We start from the raw sequence: 22,040 nt of genomic DNA on the forward strand, positions 1-22,040 counted from the left end.
CCAAAATGTAGGGGAGAGTGCAAATACTCCCTTTGCTTTATACCACCATTTACCTGCATAATTTAGAAGAAAAATAATATATTTATGAAATTCTTTTTCACAGGTGGATATGGAAGCGTTTCTTACTCTTACAGATGGTGATTTAAAAGAACTGGGAATTAAAACTGATGGTTCTAGACAACAAATTCTCGCAGCTATTTCGGAATTGAATGCAGGAAAGGTATTTTTTAATATCTTATAATTCAGAAGCAAGTACACTTGTCCCTCTGGATTCGCGGGGGGATATGTTCGGGGGGGAGGCGTGAATACCAAATTTTGCAGATAGTCATGTCTCTTCCAACTCTATGATGCTATGATTCTATGATTCTTAGTCCCATTGTCCCTAATGGCAGCCATTGGGGACAATGAGACTTGACTATTTGTGAAATTTCCTCCCTACCTCCTTCCCTTCATTCCTTCCCTCCCTCCTTCTTTTCTTCCCAGCATCTTCCCACCAGTGCCAGGGCCTCTAATCAGCCCCAGTCACCATCAGGACTCACTTTCCCAGTGGCACTCAGACCTGGTGTGCGCATGCCCTGCCCCCTCCACCTCAGCCAATGGGTACACAATACATCAATTGGGGGCGGGGTAAGGTGGGGTGGGGCGGTGAGTGTGCCTGCCAGGCCCCAAGCACTGCTGGGAAAGCAAGTCTCAATGGCTGAGGCCAATTACAGGCCCTGGTGCCAGGGGAAAGATGTTAGTAAGAAGGGAAGTGAGGAAGCTGCAGCCTTGGCCTCGCGAATGATCAAGAAGGACAAGTGTATTTAATCTTTGTTTTTATTTTCCTTTGGAAAGCATTTTGTCTAAAATCAGAATAAAGGAGAACAAACTCTGGCAGTATCATGGTGGCAGCTGTCATGTCACCAGAGATGGAGCCCATATTTGTCAGAAATGTGCAGGTTGCAGTGAGCTGCCCTGGTCTATCTGAAAGCAGATTTGGACGTTTTGAATCTGCAGCATGGAATCAACCTTTTTACCCTGGGCAGTGATGTAAAAGATTTGAGTCTCCAAGTCTCAAGTCAAGTCTCAAGTTTGGGGGCTAACAAACAGAATAAAAGGAGGAGGGGCACTTTTCTCAAAGGGGAACAGCAAATGCATTAGGCAGTGGGCCTGAGGGAGGGGTTGAGGCCTACTCAGCAGGCTATTCCCACTGGACATTGGAGGAGCCAGGCTTTAAAAGGCTCCTCTAATGTGCACCAGGTACAGGCTGATGAGCAAACCTCAAATGCTACCTCAAGCCCATTGCCTAATGCATTTGTTGTTCCCCTCTGAGAAAAGTGACCTGGTTTCTTTTCTGCCTTGGAGGAGAAGGAGAAGGGAAAAGAAGGGAGAAATTATTCTGATTTGATTCTGAGAAGAGGACTTAATCTGTAAACTGAAGAGGGGAAGGGAGGGCAAACAAGGTAACTGGAAGGATATTTGCCTCTTTCTCACTATGTCGCCAAAGCCTCACCCTGCCAAGCAGTGGCATCAGTAGGGAGGTGCGGTGATTTGGACTGCACCAGGTGACATCCTGGAGATAACGGGCAATTGCATTCTGGGTCTTGTATAGCCATGGCCATGCAGGACTCTGAAGGCTAGGAGAGTTGCTGCAAGGGCCAAGTGCACCCACCACTTCACTGCTGTAGTGCAATTCTATGTGCCACAGCCGTAGAAGCCCTGCCTCCCTGCACCACTACTGCTGCCAAGCCATTCCATGTTCCCTTTCCTCCTTTCTCCTCCTCCTTCTCAGCAGCTCCCTCCCCTCTTCCTCCTCCTTAACTGGCCCCTCACCAGACGAAGCTGGTCTCATCCTAGGAAAGGAAACTGAGGATACTTTTGATGGCCACAGTGGGTAGGCCCACCAGCATGTTGCTTTGCAGGAGCTGCTGCAGTGTTTGTGCAGGGCTGGGACAGAAGTGAAGGCAAGAGCCATACTGAGCCCATGGCATCTTCTTCCCCTTCTGAAAGAAACTCGTCAGCTGCTGCCACCACCATCCTGTAGCCTTTTCCCTTCATCGACTCTGGCAGGGGTACATTACGTGGCATTCTTCCTGTCTTCTTCTCTGGCAAGACACTTAAAGAGATAGGCTCTTATCGGGAAGGGTTTCTCTTGCTCTCCCCCTTGCCTTTATTCTGGGAGGGTGAGTCTTGCCTGCTGCTCAAAGTGAATGATGCCAACAAGTTGGTCACTAAAAATATACAACTCATGAGTCGAGTCAGTATCATTTATTGCTGAATTGAGTTTAAGTTGAATAATTGAAGCAAGTTGAGTCTGACATGAGTTCAAGTCAATCGACTCAAGTCCACATCACTGACCATGGATTCATTCCACAGCACTGCTGTAATGTTTCTAGGCTGATCCCAATGTAAGCGAGGCCAGCTCCACAAGTTCTTGCCACCCAGACATCACTCTCAATTCCATTTGGGCAACAAATGTGTGACAAGTGTATTTCTCAAATCAAAAGTTTTCTATCTGATGCTGCTAAATGCAGTTGGCTGTAGGTTTGCAGAGCTACTGAGTTTGTTATAGACTTGGCAGGCCACAGTACATATACTGTATATTGGCTGTGTTTAAATTTGTGATGTTGTATAATCCTGATCACATTGCTATTAAGCTTTGATCCAGAATATTGGGTGCCACAAACAGACTGGAGTAAAAAAGCTTATTTCCATTAGCATCAGTAACAGGTAAATTGATCCTCTTTTCTAAACATCATGGGGCAACATATATCCTCAAAGAGTAAAGTGGAAATGTCTTTCTTACTAATGATAGTTTTGGTATATTTAAATATTGAGTACACATTTGCCTTCTGTTTTAATTATTATTTTTAACAGGGACGAGAGAGAAAAATTTTGCAAGAGACTATACACAACTTCCATTCATCCTTTGAAAGTAGTGTTAGCAACACCAGCCCTAGAAAATCTCAGTGTAAGTACCAGATGTCTACTTATTAGTAATATAACAGTATTTGGAGGACATCACTTGATCCTGGTCTCTTTGGAACTGGATCCACAGCTTGAGCTGGGTTTGACTAAGAAATAATGTAATTTTGTCTAGAATAATTAAATAAGCTTTTCTTCTGAAGTTTCAGTCTTTGAAGGGCACTGTATTGCCTTTTACCTATTTTCTAGCTTCTTTGAAATAATTATGTGGATAAAGCTGTGGTTTGTTCTTGAAGCTCATAACATTGCCTCAACCATGCAGACCAACACTCATTCTGATGTCTCAGACTTTAAAAGAAAGTTGTATTGCATACATTAGGTTTTTTAAATTTTTTCTTGTCCCCCTGGAAAACAGGTGTAGAGCTCAAGACGGCATTCTGAACGAAAGGACAGGGTTGTGTCCTGATGATGTACCATAGTGCATTTGCAGCATCTCATTTGTATTCCATAGAGTTGTCTTATTACAAACTTATAAATGGAAAATTGAGTTGGCCATTTGTAAAATCAAGTGTCTTATTTTGCTTGGGAAAGCATGACCAATCATTTCCTCAATAAGCGTTTTACAGTTTTTATGTCTTTTATTCTAATAGCAATCTGTGAGAGTAAAAAAAAGGGCATAAATCATGTGGTAGCCACTTGAAAATTTGTCAAACAATTGTTGTGAAGAGGCATTATTTTGTAGATCCTGGGCATGCAGTATGTCCAGATTACTACACAGAGCCTGTTGCACAGAGTCATAAATACAGAGCTATGTGAACTCAAGTTTTTTGCTTACATGCATTGGGGCTCCAGATAGCTTTTATGTCTGTTAACAGTTGCCACATGGTAAGCATCTGGAAAGTTAAAAGCAAAGGATAATGAACACTGATTTTCCTTGCTATCAGGTAGGATAAAACATTATGTGATTAGTCTGTAAATAGTTTTAAATTGCTCCAGCATTTTATATGTAACATAACCTAATAAATATCTTTCTGTTTGCAGCATCAGGGAACTGGGTAAGGCCACAGGAACCTTCTCCCACAAAGAGGTAGTCTTTGAACCAAGAAGTCCTACTGTTTTGATATCGGGAATACAAATAATCGAATCCAGCTGCCAAGAATTAAAAAATATATAATGAACACTTTTATAACAACTTTGCATTACAGAACTTGCAGGAAAGATGCTGTGCCATATCTTTCTTTCTGAAAACTAGACTCAGTTTTAATTAAATATAAATAAATTGCTCATTTAGTTAGTTTGATGGTTTCAAAGCTGTGGAAGACTGTCAAGGAAGAACAGTACTGCAAAAAGAGAAAATGTATGGATCATTTAATGCAAAAGCAGGAACAAAAGTCTTGCAGAAACTCTTTCAAAACCCGTAGGGGAACAGATAAAAATCAGAACATTAGAGAAGAGTCGTCAAAGCATCTGTAAGTTATTGGAAGCTGGATCAACACTAGCAAAAAAGTCCATAACCACCTCAATTCTGTTGCTTTAGAAACACAAGACGTTTGACCGCTTTCACAGTGAAAGGACTTTGTTTAGGCTTCAACACGATTTAGAAAAACTCACTTTTTACTCCACAGTTGCCAGAAAATCTTTGTTCCCTTGTTTTTTGATACATATGTCCTGACGGATCATTGTGGCATCAGTGGGTGGGGTGGGGTTGAGACAGATTGGTGGGTGGCATTCCTCCCCTGAGTGTACTGTCTCCATTTTATTGTTAACATTCTGAGGAGTTGTATTATATGATTTGTACCCACCCTAACTGTGGTTCCTATTCATGAGGAATGTCTCTTTCATCAAAGATGGAGGGAGGCTTGAGTAGTTGCTGCATTGGAATCCATCTGTTTTTCCAGTAAATGGGGTAAAATAGCATGGTTGGTGCAACTGCAGGGTAACTCGGTTGCTCAACAGCACCTTGGCCAAACAGCTTGCATCATCCCTTGCTTTGCCATGGCACTGACCAGGGGGAGGTCTAGCAGAGTCAACTTATCACAGCTGACTGCTAAATTTTGCCCTGTTTGGCTGAGACACTGCTGAGCAAATTGGCTTGTTCTTCCTTCTCTTTCCCTCACTGATTATGATCAGCAGTGTTTTTGGTCAATGGTGAAGAAGTAGATCACACTACACAATGGTTTTGCATAGACAAGTTATATTCACCTCATGTGCATCACCCCAACTTCTTTAAGAAACACAGACACACTTAAGGTGGAAAAATGAAATGCACAGATACAGGATGGGGGACACCTGGCTGGTAGAACCCACTCCCTCGGAGAGTGATGGAGTCTCCTTCCTTAGAGGTCTTTAAGCAGAGGCTGGATGGCCGGGGATGCTTTGATTGAGAGTTCTGCATGGCAGGGGTTGGACTGGATGGCCCTTGTGGTCTTTTCCAACTCTATGATGCTATGGTTCAATGATGCTGAATGTGACCAATAAATTATATGTTTTGGACCAAAGCTGGAATTTTACTTACCTTGCACAATAGCCAGTCTAAAGTGTTGCAAAAGGTGAATGAAACTGCTTAATATTCAACCACTGTGTACTCTAGTGATGCCACTGGATCTGCCAGAGCAGCAGCCAGCAGTCCCTTCCCTCTTCCTCTCACTGCTGTCAGCACACTGCCCACCCACCCCAGCTCACTCCTCATCTCCTCTCCCGTCCTGCTCTCTCTGTCCATGCACCATCTGCCTTCCATCCCATGTGTGTGTGTTGGGAGACATTTTTAAAGTTCACCATTACTCATGATCGCTCACTGGGGCACAAAGGGGGAAATGGGATTGGATGTGGACCCACCCAATGAGAGGGCAGGGTAGGTGGTAACATTAACAGAAAACAAGAAAGGCAACTGGTTGATAGGTTTAATGAATGGTGGGAAGGAAAAATAAAGTGGAGTCACTGCATTAGTGTGACTGAAAATAACTTGATGCAGTGATCACATGAAACCCTTTTATCCTAAAGTGAGTTTAGGGGGTGGGGAAATGCTGTGGCTGTCAATACACATTCAATGCAGATTATAACAGTTAAATGTGACACTATATGAAGTCAAACGTGTACAGGATAATGCACTGTAAAACTGAATTATTTTGCTAGTTTGGATCTGACTGGAATCTGCCTATAGCAACCTCTGAACTGACTGTGAATATTAAAGTAATGGCATGAATGGAGGACACAACATTTAAGGAAGACTGCTGTAGCTTTGTGAGCAGAACTAAGGTCTGTTGCTGTGCTGCTGGACTATGCCCAAGATATATTTTTCATTAAGCAACAAATACAATTTATATTGGTTAATATCTAAATATGTTTGTTTGACTTAAGAAAATTTGTAATATGTAACCTGTCTATTATGATCATGCATGGTAGGTTAAGGCTTGAGGGTTCAAAGGTTATCTATTTGTAAGGCCAGAGTACGCAGGCTAGTGGCTAAAATGCTGCTCTGAGCTCTTTGGGGAAAGGTTATGATAATTCTAGTGCTGTATTATAGGGATGATAAATAATCAGGTTCTCCAAGTCCTGACAGTTGTTGAGAACAATGAAATGGTTTGTTGTCCCATAGCTTCAAGGCACTCAGGATCCCCACACACAAACAATCACAAGAAACTGAGTGGGTTTCCCATGCAGAAAATTGCAATTTCTTGAAAGGTATGCCATTCCTCCTCTAAGAATTAACCCACCCTTCCCTGATAACCAGCGTTCAGTATGAAAAGAAGTGTTCTCAAACAGCCACATTTGTGTTTTGCACAAAATTGCTTTTTAAAACATAATAAACAATAATATTGCTCAACAAAAATGTTTCACGCAATCAACAATGTTGCACAACAAAATGGCATGGCTGCTTTTTGTGCAACATAGCTACTTTTGTGCAGTATTTCTGTTGTGCATAAAAACAACAATGTTGCACAAAAAACCCCACATGTCGGTGCAGTTGCATTGGTGTGAGTTTCTTCTGCTGCTGCGTAATGTTTGGGTTGCACAACTTTCAAGTTAGCAAAGGCCGCAATGACAGTTCTAAATGCTGCTCCGCTTTATTGATATTGGAGTATACTATGCAATTTAATTTTACATTTTCTGCACTATTCCTATCCATAAAAATATAGTAAGTATATAGTGAGAAACAATGTGAGTAAGGATCCCCCCCCCCAGGAAGCTGTGCAGTTTTCTGTGTATATTTAAACAAAAATAACTGAATGTAGATTTTGACTACAAAGCTATACAGATTCTCAAACTCTTTCACAGTTCTCAAAAACTGTGCAATCTATGTTGTGCCAGGAACAAAAACAGATTTCCTGCAGTTTGCAGAAACCTTTGACATGCTTTCCCATCTAAGTTTCTTGAAAGATCAGGAACACCAAATTCAACTCTAGTTGAGAAATTGATGAACAATGCACCCCTACTGCATCATTACTATAGGGTTCAAATATAGCTGTGGGTACCAGGATTTGTTTTACCATTAATGGCCTAAATGCAGTAGTGTCAATGAGCTGTTAGGTGTTAACTTATCAAGAATCCATTTATTAAGTTAATCTGCTGTTGTTGGAATTAACAGTGGATCTGGACCAGTAGGTCTATTGAAGTTGAAAAAGAAGCTTCCTTCACCCCAAAGATAATTTATACATTTGAGAGAGCAGTTTTCTGACACTATATTTGAAAGGATAAACATGGTATTATAATTGCATAGGGAAATGAGCAGACCTGAAAGTGAAGATTAATACAGATGGGCACCTGAGAAAGGTGAAGATGTAAATAAGGGAATGGTAATATTTAAATTTCCCTGAGCTGGTTTACTTTATATGTATATATGCTTGGGGTTACGACCAAAGTCTATGACCCCATGAATGGGACTGGAAGCATTTGAAACAAGCATAGCTGCAGCTACCAGACACAAATCTCTTTACTTTCTTGGAATTCAGTGTAACAACATAATATAATTTTAAGAAAATTATAAACAGCCAAAGGAAGGTTAAAGCACTGATGTCGGTAGGCAAATCATTTCTAAAAGAATCAAAAGTGAAAGGGCTTGGTGGAAGAAAGAACAAATGAGTCTTGATCTGAAGATGCCTCATGACTGCTGCTACTACTTTTGGTGTTTAAGAGCACATTCAAGATCATGGAAATGCTACCCATTGTTTGAAACCACCCGTATGGAATGAAGTCTGATTCTCACCATGCTCCTAAAATATTGTACACAGCCATGTTTATGAGCCCAGTTCTAAAATGGTTGACAGTGGCAGAAATATAAACTTCACAGAAAAATACATGGTGAGTTAAGAGTGATTTGTTTCAGTATTCCTTATGGCAAGGATGGGGACTGTATGGTTCTCCAGATGTTGCTGGACTGCAACTTCCAGTATTCCTAGTCAGCACAGCCAGTAGAGAGAGATTAGGCAGTCAATCGAGCAACATTTGGAGAGTTCTCCATCCTTGCCTTAGAATGTGTTTATATTTTCCAGTGTTCCTTCCATTATGTGGCTGGTCTCATGTAACCATTCTCTGGGGTCAAATCCAGAGCTACACTTTGCCATAGTGGCAGCTATAAAATACAAGAGGGTTGGACTGGGTGCCCCTTGTGGTCTCTCCCAGCTCTATGAATCTATGGTAAAACAAGATCTGGCCACAGATATACAGGTTCTAATAACAGCCATGTTTCATTATTACAACGTTTTTGTACATGAGGCCTCCTTTGAAGACTGAAACTTTTTAGTTGGCCCAACAGGCATCAGAACGAGACTAACTGGTACATGAAATGCACATCATTTGTTGTTGTATGCCTTCAAGTTATTTCAGACTTATAGTGACCCTATCACGGGAGGTTCTTGGCAAGATTTGTTCAGAAGGCATTTGCCTTTGCCATCCCCTGAGGCTGAGAGAGTGTGACTTGCCCAAGGTTTCCATTCCTGAGCGAGGATCCAAACCCTGGTCTCCATAGTTCAATGCTCAAACCATTACGCCATGTTGGCTCTCACACAGCATGTTGCTACTGCTTAAAAACCTTCATGAGCTACCAATTTCTTTGTAATTACAATTCCCAGTATTGGTCTTTAAAGATCCCAGCAGCCTGAAGACAGAGTACTTGATGGACCACTTGATGGACCACTTGTTCCTATGTAAGCTTATCTGGTCATCTTATTCAGAGATCCTGTTCAGAGTACCTCAATGAATCATAATGCTAGAAAGGACTGCGAGATCCATCTAGTGAAGTCCAACCCCCTACCAAGAAGGAATACAAAACTAAAGTGCTCCTTGGAGATAGTCATCCAGCCTCTGTTGGAAGACTTCCAAAGAAGTTGAGTCCATCACCCATCTAAACAGTCTATTCCACTGCTGAACAGCTCTTATAGTAAACAAGTTCTTTTTAATTTTTAGTTGAAATCTCTTTCCCTGTATTTTTTTTTATTTTTATTTTTTTGGTAATGTGAATCCATGTCAAGTCCAGAAGTAAACCAAGTTCAGAAATTCAGGCTTTGGTAGTTAAACTCTGCAAGCCTTTAATCAGTACTATAGGTCCATGTCGGAGACATTCATTATCAAAACTAAGCAGCGTCCAGGTAAGTTTTCAGCAGCTACCAGATTTCCATTAAGTCATCTACTTTCTGTGCCTCCTCAACTTGATATTGCCATGTTAACTTATCCACGATTTTCAGATCAACCTCATTCCTTATTTTATTCATCTAGTACCTTCTTTCAGAGATTAAACACATTTACATGTAGGTGCAATTTCCAGGTGTGCTTCTATCACAAAATTAAAGATTAATTTCTTACAGAAGCATCTTGTGTCTCTATCACCTATATAACTCAATCACATTGTAATGGATTATAGTCCAATTTATCTAATCACACTCCAATTTCTTAATGCATCTATCATGTTTTTAATCTAATACACTATTCCCAGATGGGAGAAAAAAATGTTCCTGCTATAGAATTCAAATATTTCATCATAAAATGTAACACACTAAGATTACATATAGCCACAGCCTGTCATTTAAAACAAGATTTTTCTATCCAAGAACATCTGAGACCTTAGTGGGAACCTATATTGAACAAGATTAATTTTGAAAAAGCATCTTTTAAAACCACATGTAGATATTGATTCCGTGTTTCTGGAGCCACAGCCAAAACTGTACCACCTGCTCAACAAACAGAATACTATCAACAGACTTGGGGTGAACTTGAGGTTTGCAGGTACAGTACAAACAACTTTTGGTGGGGTGGGACCTGCTCACAACAACATAATGACACAGAATGTCGAATGAGAAAGAAAAAGACTATCAGGTGGGTGTGAGGGGAAAGAAAGGAGGAACAGGCTCAGAGATCTAAAAGGGGTAGAAAGAAATTAATGGTCTACACCAGTGGTGTCCCCACCAGATGCAGGGGAGCTGCTGAGGAGGGTGACAGCCAAAAGGGCACCCTCAGGCCTCTCCTTCACCACCACAATGAAGCCAGAAGGAGGGCCCAAACAGGTGTCACCCCTCTTCTGGGATGTCACCTGGTGCGGGCCAACCCCACTCCCCCTCAGTGACGCCACTGGTCTAGACTGGTCATTTTCTGGTTTACATCCTGTTAATATCTAATTTTTAATTATCTCTTAAACTTTAGCTCATATTGCCTCTAAATGACTTCATTCCTCAGATCTTAAACCCACCCCCATGTGATTCAAGCATGGGTATTTGTTCAAGATCTTCCACATTGAGACTCGTCTAAATAATTTAGCTTCAGTATAGTTTGCATGTCTCCCAAAAGTTACTTTTTATTATTAAAAAAAAAAATGTCAGCCACCCTTTTTTGGGGTCACAGTTTGTTTTCCCTTTTACTCTGCTAATTTGGAGAAACTTCTACTTTTTAATAGAATTTAACCAGACAGAAATTAAAGAGCATGGAAAGAATCTATCAACCAGACAAATCAGATTGACTTACCATATCACCTTCACTCTGCCCTGAGACCATGACCAGCCATCACCAGCTCATCTCAACCTCAGCTAGTTGTCAATATTTGTTTAATTACCTAATGAAACATAGATCAGCTTTTATCTGTGGAATAGTATCTGGATAGATCCATTCTTCAAAAACTCCCAACTTGCAAAGCTCAGACTGTGCAACAGAAGCCTCCCCCCCTCCCCGCACCTTTCCCTTTCCTTTTATAGTTTCCCTTACTGAGATCATTAACTTCCCTGGCATCCTATGGTTGTTTGTACATTTCCTATCTGTGGTATACATTTTAGCTGAGCCTCTGTTATAGTGGCTTTAAATAGTCTTCCAATGTCCTTAAGGAATTTGACCTTTCTGACTCTCTTTTCCAATGTCTCAACCAAAAGGAGGTTTGGAAAGCCAAAACCTAGGAAAAGAATGGTGGATGTGATAATTATCTGCAAGCTTTGTTCCTTAAATAACCTTTAGAAAAGATAGGAGTCAGGAACCTGACAGTTGTCCATTTGCAGCTACTTTAGCAACTGAACAACAAACTGAGGGGGCACACAGGTCGACTGGCCAGTCTTCCCCATTATGATTATGAGAAGTAGTATATTACTATTTAAATAACAGAAATAATTACTAAATATGCATCTATACATATTATAATGCAAATGCAAATTTCATGCAAATATTTACCATCTTTTTTGCTATGCATACAAATTGATTGCTGTGTATAGTCAATGACAAATGCTTGATAAGCCAGTGGTTTACCTGCTAGACTATGATTTTGGAAACCAGAATTCGAATCCCTGCTTAACCATGGAAACCCACCTTGGGCAAAACACCCTCTCTCACTCTCAAAGAAAGGCAAAGGCAAAACCCCTCAGAAGAAAATCTTGCCCAAAGAACCTCATGATTAGGTTGGAAATGACTTGACATGGGACCTATCACTTTTTTTTCTTGGCAAAACTTATTCAGGGGAGGTTTGCCTTTGCATTCCTCTGAGGCTGAGAGAGTGTGACTTGCCCAAGGTCACCAATGGATTTCCATGGTTGAGCAGGGATTCGAACCCTGGTCTCCAGAGTTGTAGTCCAGCACTCAAACCACTTACACTACGCTGGGTTTCTCAACAACATATGTCCGATTATTTAGAAAGTTATCAGAACATGAACGACTATTTCTATTTTCAATGCAGGCATGTTTAATCACAGCTGTAACTCAGACCTTCAGAATTATTAATTACAGGAGTATTCCCAACCTGTGGAACATTGCTTTCTGTGTGAATGCAACCCTTTCAAAAATTCATACATCCACTTCTTGAAACAATATATATTGCTTCATTGTCATAACTTCCACCTCGTCTGGATTACATCTAAATTTGTTCGCACTCGTTCTTCTTTCTTTTTTTAATGTGAAAATATATTGACACCCTGATACAATTATTAAAGGAGAAAATCTGTGAGGAAAACTGTTAATGCCATCTTGCTGCAATCTGTTCCTAATTGTGTAGACAGAATATGGAAGTTGTCTTAGTTGGATGCATCCCCATCTCCTGTCCTGAAATGTTGTTATTCATACCCAGAGCTTATTATTTGAGGGAGCACAAATTTTTCACTCAAAACAAATGATTTTATGTGGATGACAATAATATGTTGGATACACGACACTACAATTTTAGAAATATGTACTTTTATTTTAACATTTGATTGTTAATGCAATATGAGAACTGGAGTATTAAATATATGTTTATATATGTGTGTGAGGGTCCAGATTTAACCTATAGATCTGATTAATTTCTGCTATTGTTGTTGACATTATCATCATCATGAATTATCAAATTAGAAACAATTTATGGAAGTGGCATGGGCTAGATTTGATGGGTTTTATATTTGTTTGGGTATTTGCTAGTGGTATAAAACAGATTGTTTTCCAGAATGTACAGAACATATATATATGTGTGTGTGTTTAAAATTGTGTACTTTTAAATAAGATGCAGAGGGAAAAAAGGGAGTCTGGCTTTTGAACTTCTTGGAATGTATATTTCAACCATGCAGTCCTGTCTCCTAATTCCAGCTGTGTGGTGTTGGGATTCAACATATTCAGAATGTGTACAAAAATATTGCATGATGGATTGCTACCTCACCTAGAAAACTTCACAGGGAGAACCAAAAATATTTCTGCTCTGCTAAATATGCTAATTTTCTCAATTCAGAGTTTTTTTTTAAAGATGGGAGATATGAATAATTAGTTTTACATCTTCAAACTCAGATCCAATAGAATCTAACTCAGGTTTGAAAATCATATGGCCCTTCAGATGTTGCTGGACTGAAACTCCCATCAGCCCTGATCAAAATAGCCAGTTGTAAGTTGCTGTTCAACATCTGGAGAGTTGCATAAATCCCATTCCTAGTCCAACTATTCATATTCAAGGCTGTTGAGCGTCTAGGGTTGCCATCAATTCTTTTAAGGCTCTTTGGTGCTGCAAACTGCTGAAGAGAGATGAAATATTCAACAGGTGAAGCATGATCTATCATCCTCATGGTGGAAGATATTTACTTGTTGAATTCATTCTTGTCATACAGATGGTGCTGGTATAAGACCTCTGTTCAAATTTTAGGAATAGGCCCACAGAATGTTGGTATTAGAAAATAGGTTTAGATCAGTCTCAAATTAAGCTCCTGGTACTGTTACAGACTGCGAAAATAAAGCTGCTTCGGGTCTCTTTGGAGGTATGCTGTTTAAATGATGCATGCATCCTAAGAATCCGGAAGCTGCACCAAAGCTGCACTCCAGTGCTTTAGGAATGGAGTGTGGCTTTGGTGCGACCTCCGGACTCTTAGGACCCATGCATCATTTAAATAGCATATCCCCAAAGAGACCCCAAGCAGCTTTATTTTGGCAGTCTGTAACAGGCCTGTAGACATAAGTATATTTTCAAAGGATAAGGGCTGTCTCAAGACAACTTGCTGTCTGAAGCACAGTGGCAGTCAGAAGTAGATGCCAAGCCATTTTCATACTAGAGAACTTTTGTAAGCTTTGTATTTTAGGGTTTTGTACAGTTGAAGGCACGTAACAACAACTGCAAGAAATGGACAGGGTCTATTTATCTTGTTAGTAGAGTCAGCATGGTGAAGTGGCTTGAGTGTTGGACTAAGACTTTGGAGACCAGGTTTTGAATCTCCAGTCAGCCATAGAAAGCCGCTGGCTGATCTTAGGCAAGTCATATTTGCTCATCCTCAGAGGAAGGCAAAAGAAAACTCTGAACAAATCCTGCCAAAAAACCCCCAGATTATATGGTTGTCATAAATCTTTAATGACCTGAAAGCACACAACAGCCATGTATCGTTCCAAGACAAAACTGCTAAAGGGGGGGAGAGGCTGAAAATGAAAACAAGTTTTTTTTAACTTTCACATTAACTTCAAAAAATAAGACAAGGTAAGGCACTAAGCACTCTGGATGGCAACAAGACACTGAAATTACCTTTTCCTGTTATTTTTAAAGATTTGCTATTGAGTGTCAGTGTGGTTTGAATATTGGACATTGGAGACGAGGGTTCAAATCTCCACTTGACTGAAACCAATAGGGTGACTAGGGCAAACCACACACTCTCATCCTCAGAGGACAGCTAGGGCACCACCATCCCATCCAAACAATTTCTGTCAAGAAAACAGGTTCACCTGATGTGTGTGTATGTGTTCAAGTTGTCTCTGCCAGCCCATGTATTTCATGGAGTGGCCATGGGCAGCGAATACTTAGAGGTGGTTGTTTCAGGCCCGTCCTCTGAAATATAGCTTACAGCGCCTGGTATTTGTCGGAGGTCTCCCATCCAAAATACAAACCAGGGGCTGACCCTGCTTATCTTCCAAGACCAGACAGAATCTGGTGTCTTTATGGTATTTAGGCCTCTTAGGGTTGCCAAGTCACAAATGACTTGAAGGCACACAACTACAAACTGTTACACAAGGACAGGGATATATGAGAGTGATTTGGGCTTCCCTAGGCAAATGACAGATGAGGCCATATGCTAATGACACCATAATGCTAGCAGAAAACATCATATGCTTGGAACAATAAGAAAATAAGAAAGTGCAAAGGCAGGGCTTACTGTTTATGTTCTTTATTTATGGGTTTTAGAGCCTGCCTTTCTCCCAAAATGAGATTCAAGTCAGCTTATAATACCCACAACAACAACAACAACAACAACAACAACAGGGAAGATGACCAGATCTTCTCCATTTGGGATGGGAAATGCTGTCAGCCAGCCAAGCCAGACACTTGTTTCTCCATAGGGTGACCACATGTCCCAACCGCAAAGGAGGACAAGGCACCCCAAAATGTAGGACACCCAAGAAAAAATGGAGGACATGGCCAAACACAAGCTAAAAACACGAACAGAAATATACATTCCTGCTTCTTAGTCCTGCTCAAAATGGAAGGCATTTTGGAATTCTTCCTTCAGAGGAATGCTGGAATGGAGGACATGCCCTGAAAAAGCTGGAGGGACCTCGAGTTACCCTTAGTCCTGCTCAAAATGGAGGACGTTTGGGAATTCCTCCCAGACAAAAGACTGAAAAGGAGGACAGATACTGACAAAGGAGGGGAGCCTTTGGTCACCCTCTGCTCAGAATGGAGGGCATTAGGGAATCCTTCCTGGGCAGAAGCCTGAAAGGGAAGACATGTCCTGACAAAGCAGGAGCAGGACCCCTGGTCACCCTTAGTCCTGCTCAAAATGGAGGCCACTTGGGGATTCCTCCTGGGCAGAGAAGCCGAGTCCCTTCTCCTCCTCTTCTGGGGAGGCCTCTGTTTCCAGCCGGGAGCCCTGCAGCCGGGGAAGGGAAGGGAAGGGAAGGGAAGGGAAGGGGGCGCTGTGGGCGGCCTAGGCGGGCGGGAGGCCGGCCGTCGTCGTCGTCGTCGTGCTCGTAGCCGGGGCTGGGCGGGCCGACGAGCGTGGCGCCTGCGTGCCTGGCTGCTGGGCCCCGGCGGCGGCGGCGGAGCTCCTGGGGCTGGGGCTGGGGCTCTGGCTCGGCGGGACATGGCGGAGGCAGCGCTGCCCAACTCAGGTAGGCAGCCCCGGGGACGGAGGGGCCCCCACGGCGACAAGGACAGCGAGCACAGGCTCTTCTCCTCCACTCGTCCCACTGATTTTCACACACGACAGACTTCTCTGCTCAAGGCAGGGGCAGAGGCGGCGCCAAAGTGGGGCCATTAGACACTGTTTAGCAGTATGAAAAAGTGGAAGACATCCCCCCCCCGAGTGCATCTGCTTTGGGAAATATTTCCACAGGGGGCTTGGTTTGGGGGTTGTGGGTATTTGGGGGGGGGGGAGACTCTTCCTTCCTCCCTCCCTCCCTCCCTCTCTCTTTTCCTTACTTTCTCCCTCTCTTTCCTTCCTTCCACTCTCCTTCCTTCCTTTCCTCCCTCCCTTTCCCTCCTTCCTTTCTCCCTCTCTTTCCTTCCTCCCTTTCCTCCCTCCCTCCCTTCCCTCCTTCCTTCCTTTCTCCCTCCCTTTCCTCCCTTTCCTCCCTCCCTTCCTCCTTCTCTCCCTCTCCTTCCTTCCTTCCTTCCTCTCTTTCCTTCCTTCCCCTCTTTCCTCTCTTTCCTTCCTTCCTCCCTTTCCTCCCCCCCTTTCCTCCCTTCCTTCCTTCTTCATTTCCTCCCTCCCTTCCTCCTTCCCTCCCTCTCTTTCTTTCCTTCCTTCCTTCCTTCCTCTTTTTCCTTCCTTTCTTCCTTCCCTCCCTCCCTCCCTCACTCTCCTTCCTTCCTTCCTTCCTTCCTCCTTCTTTCCTCCCTCCTTTCCTCCTTTCCTCCCTCCCTCCCTCCCTCCCTCTCCTTCCTTCCTCTCTTTCCTTCCTTCCTTCCTTCCTCCCTCCCTCTCTTTCTTTCTTTCCTTCCTTCCTTCCTTTCTCCTTTCCTCCCGCCCTCCCTTCTTTTCCTTCCAGGGCTGTGCTGCAGTGCCTCTTTGCATCAACAGATCCCTGGCGCCAAAAGAGGTCAAAAGGGGCCTCATGGATCTCCCTCCCTTCCTCCAGGTTTTTTTTAATGTAGAGGGAGAAGAAGCCAGATTTAACCCCCTTTAAAAATGGTCCCATTATCCTAGGACAAGGTGACTAGGCCCCTCCTTTTCCAGGAGCCCATCTTACATGCCAATCTTCTGTCTAGGAGGGATTCCCAAATGTCCTCCATTTTGAGTAGGACTAAAGGGAACCAGAGGCCCTCCTCCTTTGGCAGGACATGTCCTCCATTTCAACCTTCTGCCCAAGAGGAATTCCCAAATGTCCTCCATTTGGAGCAGAACTAAGAAGCAGGAATTTATATTTAAGTTTGTATTTTTAGCTTGTATTTGAGTGTCTCGAGGTTTTTGGTTTGGTTGTGCCCTCCATTTAGTCCTCCTTTGGCCACATTGTCCTGGGATACCCTAAAACAACTGGTCCTTATCCATCCTGGGCAATGCAGTAGGGAGACACCGCATTTATCTCCCAGGTTTCAGTCCTTCTGTCAGAGGTGGCATTGTGCAGAAAGCTCTTGGGAGAGACCTTAAAACATCATCTCTTGTCTCTTATTTTTTCAGCAGTGGTAAAATCACTTCAAATAGGCAGCCTTTAAAAAAAAAAAAAGGATTCATCTCTTTTAAAGTGTCATTTTAAATGCAGAACCTTGTTTTCCGGGTAGAGTACGTGTGAGAACTGTTAATTTGTTTGTTACGGGAAAAACAATTACCTAATTAAGATATGAACAGCAAGATATGTATTAAGTGTATGGCAGTGGGATCCTGCCTAATGAACAAATTAAACAATACATGCTATTCAAGAGTTATTTGTATAAAGTATGACTGATATGCCTAGGAAATATACTTCTAGTTGTGTGTTGACATGCTATCCTGCAGGGGGGACATAGCGCCTCAGTGTTTGCAGTCTTTGAATATACGGTAATGCTGTGTTTTACTTTATACCGGCTGGCTGTGGTAATGCTCATACTGTGCTTTTAATCTTTTTTCCAAGGAGATCAGTCAACATAATTGTGTCTTGCACTAAAAATCATGCCAGTTTTTCCTCCAAAACCTAGAATCATATACCAAATACTGTTTTGACATTACTGGCCCCAACTGTTCTGTCTGTATTTTTCTCTTTTTCCTAGGGGTGTTAAATCCAGATGCGACTGACTTCATTCCAAGGGAAAGGAAAACTTTTGGTCTCAATTGGAGCAGACAGTCTACCTTGGAACTGGACCAGGATTCAAGCAGAAACATACGGCCTCCTGTTCAACCTAGGCACAGTAAATATGAAACTCCATCTGCGGATCGTCGGAGTTTTTACAGTCCAGAGAACCAGCGTAGAGGTCAGTCAGATTCTCCACTGTTCAGCAGTATGGGTAAAACTAAGGGCCGCAGTCTACATAGTCAGCGGTGGCAGAGGTCAAGGAATGAGAGAACACATGGCAAAAATCAGGTAAAGCATGCAGCTGCAGGGATGTCAGAAGAACCTGTGGGTTCAGATGCCAGATTGGTTCCAGGGCGGAGGATGAATCCTCGAGACTACAGTGACAACTCTTCAGATAGCGAGAAAGAGAGTGCTAATGCAGATAGCAGAGGAGCAAAGCCAAAGAAGACATATTTGACGCATTCACGTGGAAGAGGGTTGAAAGAAAAGGACAAACATCCACCTGAAAGGGAGAAAAGAATAGCCCCTAAATGGAAGGACAAGGCCTTTGATAACACGCCAGCAGTAGATCTGATTCAGTCGGACTCTTCTGAAACATCTTTTGGAAAAGCAGTGTCTGATGGCTTTTCTGACAATAGCATTGCACGGAGAAAGTATCCTTTTGGAAACAGATATTTTAGGGAACCTGTGTGGAATAAGGAAACTGGCAAAAGGCAAGATATGCCCAGGAGTAAAAACATGAAACATGTTAAGAATGCCTCCCTTCCCCATCCTCCCAAAGAACGCAGCAGTGATAAGAGGAAAGAAACTGTGCTACGTGAAAGAGGTTCAAATTCTGTGACTGTGGCACAGACACAAACAATGTGTGAAGCATCTACATGTGATGGGAGAAAGCCTCTCCTTCACGAGGGATATAAAAATAGGCGCTGGAAAAAACAAAATGATGCACCAAAGAGCAAGGAAACTCATACAGGTAAATTTCCCAGTAGAGGTGTTCAAATTTGGGTTGAAGGCCTTAGCACCCAGCAGTGTGTTTCATATTTTTGTTTTATTATGCAGAACACAAGATGGATGGGTAGGTGGGTGGAAAAGGTAACAGTTGAGCAAACTATTTAGTTACGGCATATGACTTATGACTGCAGTGTTATAATGTGCACCCATAGACAAGCAGAAACATGATGAGCTACTCAGTAATAAGGTTTTGTTTTTCTTATTTCTCAATTGAATATGATAAATAGTGAGCCCAGTTGTTTTCCAGATAGTATAATGGTGATAGTCAAAATGCCCTGGGGAACACTTTGGTTCTTGGAACTCTCAGTGAAAGACAGATAATGGTTAAGAAGCTTCTTTGGAAGATCAACTTTCCCACCATGACAGATCTTCTGGAAATGTCAGCCTGCTTTGAAGCATGTGTGTGTATGCCATGGAGCTGGCCTTCCCTGTGCTTTGTTGGATCATGTCCTGAATTGGCAGGCTTGCAAGATTCTATTACTACTGAGCTGCAAATTCAATTGCTTTAGAATATTTTACAACCAGAATAGTGTTATTTAAACTGTGGATATTTGACAACCACCAGTCATGGGACAATAAGCTGTTTGCATTAATTAAAAAACAAACAAAAAACCTTCATGGAATACAGTGCCATTCTACCAATGCCATGCTTGGGAAAGCACTGCCCTAATATTGAAATGGCAGCACCACTGCTGTGTGAAATCCCTCGTCCTTGTTGTACTGCCTAGCAGACTGATGTTCTAACACTGCCTGCTCTTTGATGGCAATTTCAGTTGCACTGCATATCTGGAAGAATACTTACAGAAAATCTGGACACCGGCTGCATTTATGAAAAAGTGTATATATTTTATATAACAGATACCCTTATAGCCAGTATTTTTGAAATATCATGTTATGTGTGAGTAGCACAGTACTGATTGCTTTCTGATAGGTAAATAGAAGTCCAGAATTGAAAAGAAACATTAGAGGGATTGGACTGTAACTACAGGCAATAGCTAGCTGAATCATGACAGGTTAGTTCTCTCTGATGCATAGTGAATGAATTCCTTAGGGCTTTGTCAGCAGGTAGTTGTATACATCAACTGGCCAATGTTGTAAGGATCTGTTAACCCTTAAAACAACAAATAAGGATCCTGTTCCTCAGGTGGATGGAGTGAATTAATAGAGATGTTGTGATACTGAATATATATATATGGGTCTGGTGATGAGGGAGATGGTTATACAAAAGATGAAAGAGCATGTCTTGAAAACAGAGATGCTATACATTAATTAATAATAGTAGTGAACAGTATTAAATAGATTTGTTTGCCTTTAATGTGCACAAGACTTGCGTTTACTAATCAAACATGTTATTGTGTGAATATTTTAGGATAAATATTGAAATCTCTCTTTCTTATAGGGTCTCTGATAGAGCAGCTTACCTCAGAAAAATATGAATGTATGGTATGTTGTGAGGTGATCCGTGTGGTAGCTCCAGTGTGGAGCTGTCAGAATTGCTATCATGTATTTCATTTGAGCTGCATAAAGAAGTGGGCAAGATCTCCAGCAGCACAGACTGAAGGTTAGTATTTCCTTCTCAATTATTGAGTTAAAAAACAGTGTTGTAATCTTACAGTATGTTATCTTCCAAATTATATAAATTGTCTTTTATGAATGTCTCAGGTAATTTTAAGCAGAACAAATGTGTTAGTATGCGTGTGCCTTCAAATCACCTGTTGACTTATATTGACCCCATGAATTTCATAGGTTTTTCTTAGGCCAGGAGTACTCAGAGATGATTTAATTCCTTCCTCTGAAATATAGCAACAGTACCTGATCTCCTGTCCAAGTATTAACCAGAGCTGATCCAGCTTAGCTTTCAAGATCAGACTGGATCTGGTGCCTTTAGGGTATTTAGGCCTTGTTGTTAGCTGTCAGTGTAGTATATGAAACTTTATAAACTGTGTTGTTTCAAGGATTGTGGTATTTCAGGTGATAATAAATACCCTGAAATAACACATTTTTAATTTTTTTAATGCTTTTGATTTATTTTTTGCAGATGGCAACAGTGGTTGGCGATGTCCTGCTTGTCAAAACGTTTCGGCCCAAGTTCCTAATATTTATACTTGTTTTTGTGGTGAGTGCCTTTCACATGTGGAATAATTTGATGTTACTTGATGAACTTTTAACATGTTTTGAGAATCTATCATTTTGGCATATGCTTGTTTAAGAAAATTGTATTTTTCCTGCATAGCTTTATGAACCTTCTTTTGCATTTGTAAATGAGTACTTGTAAAGTCTGTACTTTTTGTTTATCAGGACTCATCACCATTTGCTGCATTTATTTGTTCCTGTCTTCTTATTTTCACCTTAATTTTAGTTTGAGCAAATGTCAGCTTCATGGTTTTACAAGAAAATACTCTTTCACATGACATCTTTAAAATAATAATTGAAATTGTGTTGGATGTTTCTGAAAACAAACCTGTTCATTTTAGGCATTTAGACTTGGAAAACGTTAAACCGATTTACAAAAGAAATTTTTAATGTTCCCTCCTTGCTTTTGCAGCCTAGGAAACTTCACACCTTCTTTAAAAACACAGTCTGTACAGCCCATAGATAGACATTCCAAAAATTTTGAAGCCGTGGGGTAGATGTTTTCCCCGTTCGAGGGAGAGGGGAATGGAAATTTTGTGGAAACTTGAAATTTATATTTTCATATGAAATCCACTTTTATTTTAGCATTGTATAATTCATATCCTAGCATGTAAAATTGTACTGTTCAGAATATTTATGACATTTGGAAACACATACTGTATATCCGTTCTTGTACCCTGAGAAGTAGGAAAAAAGTGACAACTGAAAACACAAAAATGGTAATACATTATTTGTGTTATTTGGATATTAACAGTCTCAACGCAGTCTAAAGGACCAGGCTAGCAAGTTTTTAAACTCAGTATTAGATTTAACGAAACAGTGAAAGTATTGAACTCTTTATATAAATAACGAAGGCTACCATATGCTCATCTTACAAAGGCTACAGTATC

At 41.5% G+C, this 22,040-nt stretch overlaps 2 protein-coding genes across 5 annotated transcripts in view; both read left to right on the plus strand.

Annotated features, from left to right (window-relative positions):
- LOC149316878 (ankyrin repeat and SAM domain-containing protein 6-like) overlaps positions 1–6,680 on the plus strand; it is a 37,472-nt gene extending 30,792 nt beyond the window's left edge. Inside the window, exons 14-16 of the mRNA XM_089516432.1 lie at positions 104–220; positions 2,857–2,950; positions 3,946–6,680. Coding sequence (XP_089372558.1) covers positions 104–220; positions 2,857–2,950; positions 3,946–3,995 — 261 coding nt within the window. The 3' untranslated portion in view covers positions 3,996–6,680. The remainder of the gene's footprint in view (positions 1–103; positions 221–2,856; positions 2,951–3,945) is intronic.
- Positions 6,681–15,827: 9,147 nt separating this feature from the next.
- The window catches only part of LOC149316879 (transcriptional repressor NF-X1-like), a 46,560-nt gene continuing 40,347 nt past the window's right edge, over positions 15,828–22,040 (plus strand). For all 4 annotated transcript variants that reach the window (XM_089516434.1, XM_089516433.1, XM_089516435.1 and 1 more), the window contains exons 1-4: positions 15,828–15,909; positions 17,984–18,979; positions 20,417–20,578; positions 21,056–21,133. In XM_089516434.1, the coding sequence (XP_089372560.1) occupies positions 15,882–15,909; positions 17,984–18,979; positions 20,417–20,578; positions 21,056–21,133 (1,264 nt within the window). In that variant the 5' untranslated portion in view covers positions 15,828–15,881. The remainder of the gene's footprint in view (positions 15,910–17,983; positions 18,980–20,416; positions 20,579–21,055; positions 21,134–22,040) is intronic.

This window comes from Sceloporus occidentalis, unplaced genomic scaffold (assembly GCF_023333645.1).
Source record: "Sceloporus occidentalis isolate IW3139 unplaced genomic scaffold, rSceOcc1.0.p SCAF_3, whole genome shotgun sequence".
NCBI lineage: Eukaryota > Metazoa > Chordata > Lepidosauria > Squamata > Phrynosomatidae > Sceloporus > Sceloporus occidentalis.